The following is a 9,065-nucleotide window of genomic DNA, read 5'->3' on the forward strand; positions in this document are numbered from 1 at the left end:
TATATATATATATATATATATGTATGTACAGCATCAATAAATTAATAATATGATAAACTAGAACAGTTCGTCAAATGGAAATGAAAGAAAACAAAACCCAAATAAATTAATTAATAAACTAATTAATTACAGTGTGTTTAACAGTGATACCTTACTACATCCCACCTTCCAGTTCAATCTGTCAGATACCGATAGTTATCTTTTTTATATTGTGCTTTAAGAAATTTCATTATTCACCTGAATTGTGAATAATTACGTAATGCTTTGTAGTATTGGCAGTTGTTTTCTGCAGTGGTAGCAGAAGTGTTACTATCTGATGGGTTTTGTTAAACATACACGCATGCACATATGCAACTACATGCATGCATGTATGTATGTACGTTAGATATTAGACAATAAACCGAATGGCTTATACCGGGTACCTCTAGTCAAACTTTCCAACCCATGCCAGTATGGAAAACAGATGTTAAAGGATGTTGATGATGATGATGATATATATATATATATATATGTGTGTGTGTGTGTGTGTGTGTGTATGTAATGTATGTATATATGTGTATGTGTGTGTTTGTGTGTATATATATGCACACACACACACATATATATATACATATACATGTATGTATGAATGTATGTAATGTGTCTGCTGTGACTTGCAAATAAAAGAAACAAAAAACTCAAAAAACAAAGAAACAATTTCTAATCTATTATAAGCACAAAACTTGAAAAGTTTGGGGATTGGACTAGTCAATTACTTTGACACCAGTGTTCACATGTAGCACATGTAGTTGATAGAAGCAAAATTTATAAATATAAACTAAAACATAGTAGCTTCAAGCAAATATAATTGAGCTGAGGGAGACTCAGTAAATAAATGAAGAAGCTTTATTGTGTTGCTGGGCCTGCTAGAAATGGCAACCACAATTTTCCTACAATTACACCCTTTCATCTTAAAGAGGGATCTTGGATAATTTAGTTTCAGATGAATATGTCTGAAAATAAAGGATGGGATTGTAACGGCTGGAGTGTTTTTGAAAATAGATCTGCATGCTCAATATTTACCTAGGGCTAAATAACACCAACTACAAACATGCATGTATACACATGCATATATATATATACATACACATACAAACATGAGTATATACATACAACGTGGCTATAACTAAATTTTGAGCAATGCTATATTACTTAATTTTTCTCTTAAACATGGGTAGCATGGATGTGGCTGGCTTTTCAATCCTGTTAAAAACCTAGACTCTTTTGCACATGAATGGTAAACAGTGGATGCCTCTTGCAATAGGTGTTCAGGGAGCTTCCCACCCATGCTTATACATTTCCTCATTCTACCAGGGAATTTTTTCCTGTGTGTTTTGTGCTTCTTGGCTAAGACGAACTAAAATATTCAACACATAATAAAGCTGCTAAAAATCAAACAATACCTGTGTCTGAAGAGAGAAAAGGCCTTTCAAAGACCTTTTCTCTAGATAATGTCTGCACTTGCTCAAAAAGAACATCCATACACAAGTGCAGGTGTGGCTGTATGGTAAGAAACTTGCTTCCCAATCACATGATCCTGGGTTCAGTCCCACTGTGTGGCACATTGGGTGAGTGTCTTCTACTATGGTTTTGGACCAACCAAAGCCTTGAGAATGGATTTGGTAGATGGAAACTGAAAGAAGCCCATCAAGTGTCTGTATACATATATGTATATACATATATATCTATGTGTGTGTTTGTCTATGTTTGTCTCCAACCACTGCTTAACAACCAGTGTTAGTTTGTGTTCATCCTTGTAACTTAGCAGTTCGGAAAAAGGAGACTGGTAGAATAGGTTTAAAAAAAAAAAGTGTTGGGGTTGATTTCTTTGACTAAAACATTTCAAGATGGTGCTCCAGCATGGCTGCAGTCTAATAACTAAGATAAATAAAAGATAAAGTTACATACATACATACACATACATGCATATACAAACATACATACACACACAAACACATATATATATGTACATATGTACAAAGGCCTGTCATAGACTGTAAAGTATTGGATTTCCTTGAAAGAGGTACATAGTCTCTACATTCCAGAAAAATAACAGTTGGTAGAGGTGGTCATGGTACAATGTTCATGCGTTTCCCAATAGTATTTCACAGCATGAGCAAGGTAAAATGGCTGTGAACTGAAATCATATAATAACTGTAGCTCATCTAGGCTGTATAATGCTACCTTTGTAGGGGCTTACCTCTTGTCCTATAATAATGGTCCCAAAATGGTGTAACTCAGCATAGTTGTCTACAATAAACCCTTATTGTGTCTGCTGTGACTTGTAAAAAAAAACAAAAAAACAAACAAAAAACAACAACAACAATGAAGTAATAATTTCTCATAATCATAATAATAATAATAATAATAATAATAATAATAATAGTAATGATAGTAATGCTTTCTACAATAGGCACAAAGCCTGGAAATTTCGGGGTACTTATTTTATTGACCCCAGAAGGATGAAACGTAAAGTCGAACCTGGCAGCATTTGAACTCAGAACATAAAGTTGGAAGAAATGCCGCTAAGCATTTTTCCAGAATGGTATGAAACTCAGCCAGCTTGCCGTCTTAATAATAATAATAATAATAATAATAATAATAAAAATAATAATCATAATAATAATAATAACAATCATAATAATAATAATAATAATCCACAGTTTTCCACTTTCATTTACCTTTGCAATATTTCATATTTGAAAGTCTATAAGTAAATGTTAAATTAATGGTTATTATTTTAAAGCAAGTTTAAGAATAATCACAGAACACTTATTGATGGCATGGGAGGACACAATAATGGAAGTAGAGTCAAATGTCAAATCTATTATAAAATTCATTTTGTCAGGGACTTTAAATTTCATTTGATGGTATATTCTGATAGTTAAAGTGACCTTCTTGATTCATGCTGACTCATAAGGGCTGATTTCCTGGTTTCCATGGTGTATAAAGTATCCACCTGGACAGGACAACGGGCTGTCACAGGATTACTCATTTTTACCAGAAGAGTGAACTGGAGCAACATGAAATGAAGTGTTTTGCTCAAGAACACAATGCACTGTCCAGTCCAGGAACTGAAACCACAATCTTATGATCATGAATCCAACACCCTAACCACTAAGTCACATGCCTCCACTATTTTGATGGTTAGATATATCATCAAAGAAAACTTAATGTCCCAATTAAAATGAATCATATAAATCTCATATAAAGTATGAAATGACAGCAAAAGCATATGAAATAGAAAACAATAATTTTTTTGTTTGAACTAGTAGAGTGTTTAGCTGTGATAATGTTTTTATTTATATAATATATCCATAAATTAATTATTTCTTGCATAGGCACCAAGGCCTGAAATATGGCTGGTGGGAAGGATTAGCTAATACTACCAACTCTAGTACGTGTACCCACAAATTAATATATTTTTTTAAGTGTATAACACCAGGAATGAGTTATTATTCATAAGTTTATTAATTTAAAGACTGTTCACATTTTTACTTTAATGTTTTACATCAACACCATATTTCATCAATGGCCAAGTAGATTAGAATGTTACTGCCTTTATTTTGGAGATAAAAATTCCTGGTTCAAATCTAGTTGGATACTATGAAAACATCTAGGAATTAGGTCCCTGATGAGGATGAGGGATTATACTGACTGAAATGTTGTGGAGATGTAAATATTTAAAAATATCTAAAGACAAGGTTAATAGTTTGAAAAATTGTAATTAAGTTATTAATGGATTTCCCATTTGAAAACAGTAAAATAATAATAATTTTAACATAGGGCAAAGCCTGAAATTTTGGGAGGTGGAGGTTCTTCAATACTATTGACCCCCAGTACTTGACATGTACTTTATTTTATTGCCCCTATAAGGATGAAAGGCATATTTGACCTAGACAGAACTTGAACTCAGAATGTAAATAGCTGAAATAAATACTGCAAAACATGCTCTAATGGTTCAGCCAATCCATCACCACACAAAATTAAAATTTCTAATTTAAGCACAAGGCCTGCAATTCTGAGGGGAGGGTTTACTCAGTTATACTGACCCTAATACTGTATTGGTACTTTATTGACCTGAGGAGATGAAAGGCAAAGCTGACCTTGCCATACTTAGAATTCAGAATGTAAAGAGCCCTATGCTCTCACAATTCTGTGAATTCACCATATACTGGAGTTGATATCATCAACCATACTCTCCACTTTTGCCTATAAAAGCTAGAGTTGACATAGTCAACTATACTTATTTTAAAAATTTTACTCTAAGAATTGGCCTTTTGTCTAGACAAAAGTATTTAATAGCAAGTTGATCAGAAGATGATTTTTTATTGGTTACAACTTGCATTTACCTCCAGCACAATGCCAGAAGGGCCATGTATCCTGTTTCATTGTCGGTATTCTGAGTTCATCAGCAGTTGTAGCGTATTGTTCTCCATCAGGGTCTCGACCTCAAGTTTGGGTCAGTTCTCAAATGATATGGCTAGTGGGCAAATCTGAGTGTTGCAGACAGTGTCCAGCAAGTTGTATCCATCTTCCTGCTATCATATAGATCAGCTTGGAGGAGGTTGCCATGGAGGTACTTTAGAATGGCTATGTCCAGATGAAATCTTTGAATTGACAGAAACAGTTAAAATGTTTCACTAAATACTTGGCATCAATCAGTTTTCTCTCCAACTATGCAATAACCTTTGTTCTTTGATTTTGCAATCCAATCTTGGTTAAGTAAGTATCAGTAATATTATAAAGTTGGATTTTAATTACTGGACTGTACAACACTTCTCCAACAAAAACTGGCCTTACGGTGCTGCTTTATTCAAAATAAAATCAATATTCACATTACTTTCATTTCTAAACAAAAGATATAAAAAAAAACAAACCAAAAACAAAAACAAACAAAACCAGTGGTGGAACATAATAGAAAGAACGGGTGGAGGCTGGGGAGTAGAATAACAAAAAAAAAAAAAAATTGACTTCTTTTACTGAATGATGTAAAAAAAAATATTGATGGATTCTGATTTGAAAGACATTTTCTTTTACTTTTGTTTTTTTTTTCTTTTATGATTTTTTTCCCCCAGAAAATAAACCAAACAAACAGCTAGGACATAATACAAGTAACAGTCTAGAGTGGTATTTGAACTATTTTGAAGAAATTTATAAAGTTTATCCAAACTTTCTGTTCTGTGTAAATTTTTTTCTGTTAAAAAACAAAAATAATCATACACTTTTTTTTCTTTCATATTATTTGTGTTGTTTTAACTAAATGTTTTTGTCTTTTTTTTGTATTTCAGATAATATTAAATAAAGGAGAAAGAGATAGAATGAAGAATATAGAAATAGTATAATCAAAATAAAATAATAATAATAATAATAATTACAATAATGATAATAATAATAAAATTAACAATGATGGTGATGAAGATAACAAGAACAATAATAATGATAATGATTAACTTCATAATTCAGGCCCAGGGCCAGAAATTTAGAAGACTTGGGAATGAGGATGTGTGGTGCTCAGCCAGAAATCAAAACCCAGCTGGTGGACTCGGCTTGCCGGAAGCTTACTTCATGCTCTGTGGACTGTGCCGCAACAATAACAACAACAACAACAACAGTCATAATCATAATAATAATAATGGTAATGACAATAAAAATAAAAATAATAATAATAATAATAATAATAATAATAATAATAATAATAATGATAATAATAATAATAATTGAGGATATGTTGTGGAATGGAGAGAGATGGCATGTTTTATTATTTTTCGTGTTTTTTTTTTTCAGAAGAAAGGGAGGCAGGGCAAGGCGGAATATAATGAAGAAAGTCACATAGAAAAAAAAAAAAAGAACAAAAAAACAAAAAAAAACAAAGTTGGTTATTCTAAGACTAAACAGCCAGAAATATTGTCACGGAGATATTGACAGAGGTCTGCCGTGGCACTGTTACAGTTTGTCAGCTCCAATTCTTCGAGGTTACGAAGATTCACCAGTCCGCAGAGTCCATGACTTGTTACTTGTGAACAACCTAGTAAAGTAAAAAAAGAGAATAACTGAAACAAGAATAAAAAGAACAAGAACAACAATAATGATGGTTTCAAATTTTGGCACAACACAAGTAATTTCACGAGAAGGGACTAAGTTGATTACATCAACTTCAGTGTTCAACTGGTACTTATTTCATCCAATCCTGAAAGAATGAAAGGTGAAGTCAACCGCAGTGGAATTTGAACTTGGAATGTAAAGATAGACGAAATGCTACAAAGCATTTTGTGTAGTGTGTTAATGATTCTGCCAGCTTGCTGCTGCCTTAACAACAATAATTATAATAAGGCAGTGAGCCGGCAGAATCGTTAGCACACTGGGCAAAATGCTTAGTGGCATTTCATCTGTCTTTATGTTCAGAGTTCAAATTCTGCCATGGTCAACTTTGCCTATCATCCTTTCGGGGTTGATTAAATAAGTACCAGTTACGCACTGGGGTCAATGTAATTGATTTAATTCCTTTTTCTGTCCTTGTTTGTCCCCTCTATGTTTAGCCTCCTGTAGGCAATAAATGAATAAATAATAATAATAATCCTTTCTACTAAAGGCACATGGCCTGAAATTTTCAAGGAGGGACTAGTCGATTACATTGATCTCAGTCTTTCACTGGTACTTATTTTATTGACTCCAAAAGGATGAAAGGCAAAGTTGTCCTCAGCGGAATTTGAACTCGAAAGGTAAGGATGGACAAAATACCACTAAGTATTTTGCCTGGTGTGCTAATGGTTCTACCAGCTCGCTGCCTTAACAATAATAATAAAAATAATAATAACACCAACTCAGTGAAAAAGAATATATACCACACAAGTGTGACTCATATTGTTAGTGCTTGTGAAAGTCTTGTGCAGAGAGAGTACAAGTGTAGACATGACAAGGTAACCCAAAACCTCCACTGGCTACTATGCTGTAAGTATGAATATAAGGTAAGTATGAATATAATGGTAAGTATGAATATAATGGTACTTAGTACCAACATACACCAGAAAAGGTAATGGACGAAAAGGGGAATGTAAAAATCCTTTTGGACTTTGGCTTCCAGACAGACAAGGTATTAGAGCACCGAAGGCCGAGTATAGTAACCTTTAGGAGGGACAAACAAGAGTGCCTGATAATCAACATGGCAGTGCCAGGAGATCAACAGATCATCATGGAAGAAAGAGAAAAGGTTGATAGATATGGAAACCTGAGAATTGAGATCGCTAAAATGTGGCAGCTACGAGAGTCAAACATAAAGGTTTTCCCTATTGTCATCAGAGCATTGGGTTCAATACCATCCAATCTGAAAAAAACATCTGGAAACTTCAGAAATACTCGACAATCTAGGTGTATTGCAAAAGTCGGCATTACTTGGAACTGCATGCATATTGCATAAAGTACAGTCTGAGGTCCTTGTTGTGACTTCACAAACAGTACAACCCCCCCCCCCCCGGTAGACACAATATCTTCAATCAACAACCTCATGCTATTGTATATTGTGCGATGTCTATAATAATAATCAGCAGCTAAAATTTTTTTTTCTGTCTTTGAGAGTAGGGGAAGACAATTACATTAACTCTAGTAGTTGACTGGTTCTTATTTCATTGATTCTGAAAAGATGAAAGGTAAAGTTGACCTCAGCAGAATTTGAACTTAGAACATAAAGACGGATGAAATATTGCAGAGCATTTTGTCTAGCATGCTAATGTTTCTGCAAGTTCCCTGCCTTAGTAATAATAATAAAAATAAAAATAATAATAATAATACCAGGCAGTGACTTTCATGGCTTCTGATCTTAACTAATTGGAAGTGTTATCATGTACATGGTTTGTCTTGGAGTAAAAAAGATGGGTTATAACAAATATTCTGCTCAATACCACATATTTGCTTCTCAGTTACTTGACCATGACCAGTTGCGCATGTTTTTTAATGAATGATGGTATGTGCATCACTAATCATGAGCAGGAGTAATGGGGGAGCATCATAGCCATGCATTAAGAGGAATTCTTTGAGGTTTGAATAATTCACCTCTGGAAACATGGGCATTTCCTTCAACATCCTAAAACAGTTCTTCCTCATTCGAGGACCTTTTGAACAGGGTGGCTTACTCAACCTGTAGAAAATTTTAACTGGGCCCCACCTGCAAGGTCAAGCCCTGTTTATCTTGGTATACGATCACTATGTCATGCACTTATGGTTGTGATGCATGTGCCTGGTGCACTCTTATCAGATGGGTGGTCATGATGGGTATGTTGGGCTTTGTATATTTGTACCTCAATGATGCTTTGATGGCATGTCCTGCTTTCTAACACAATAATAATAATAATAATAATAATAATAATAATAATAATAATAATAATAATAATAATAATAATAATAATAATAATAATAATAATAAGAAGAAGAAGAAGAAGAAGAAGAAGAAGAAGAAGAAGAAGAAGAAGAAGAAGAAGAAGAAGAAGAAGAAGAAAAAGAAGAAGAAGAAGAAGAAGAAGAAGAAGAAGAAAAATCCTTTCTACTATAGGCACAAGGCCTGAAATTTTGGGGGAGGGGACTAGTTGATTACATTGACCCTAGTCTTTCACTGGTCCTTAATTTATTGACCCCAAAAGGATGAAAGGCAAAGTTGACCTCAGTGAAATTTGAACTCGGAATGTAGCAACAGACGAAATACTGCTAAGCATTTCGTCCTGTGTGCTGACAATTCTGTCAGCTTGACACCTTAATAATAATGATAATAATAATAATAATAATAATAATAATCATCATCGTTTAATGTCTGCCTTCCATGCTAGCATAAATTTATTACATAGACACAAGGCCAGAAATTTGGTGGAATGAAATAGATGATTAAGTCAAATCCCATACTTTATCCAACATCATGATGAGTTTGCTGTCTTGAATAACAAGAATAATCTTTTCTAGTATAGGCACAAAGCCTGAAAATTGGAGTGTGCGTGTGTGTGTGTGTGTGTGTGTGTGTGTGTGTGTGTGTGTGTGTGTGT

The 9,065-nt window shown here is 33.8% G+C and overlaps 1 protein-coding gene across 1 annotated transcript in view; it reads right to left on the reverse strand.

The window, feature by feature from the left end:
* Nucleotides 1–3,315: 3,315 nt before the first annotated feature.
* The window catches only part of LOC106882259 (F-box/LRR-repeat protein 16), a 204,342-nt gene continuing 198,592 nt past the window's right edge, over nt 3,316–9,065 (reverse strand). Inside the window, exon 3 of the mRNA XM_052967960.1 lies at nt 3,316–6,067. Within this exon, the coding sequence (XP_052823920.1) occupies nt 5,919–6,067 (149 nt within the window). The 3' untranslated portion in view covers nt 3,316–5,918. The remainder of the gene's footprint in view (nt 6,068–9,065) is intronic.

The sequence above is a fragment of the Octopus bimaculoides genome, chromosome 5 (assembly GCF_001194135.2).
Source record: "Octopus bimaculoides isolate UCB-OBI-ISO-001 chromosome 5, ASM119413v2, whole genome shotgun sequence".
In the NCBI taxonomy this organism is placed as follows: Eukaryota; Metazoa; Mollusca; class Cephalopoda; order Octopoda; family Octopodidae; genus Octopus; species Octopus bimaculoides.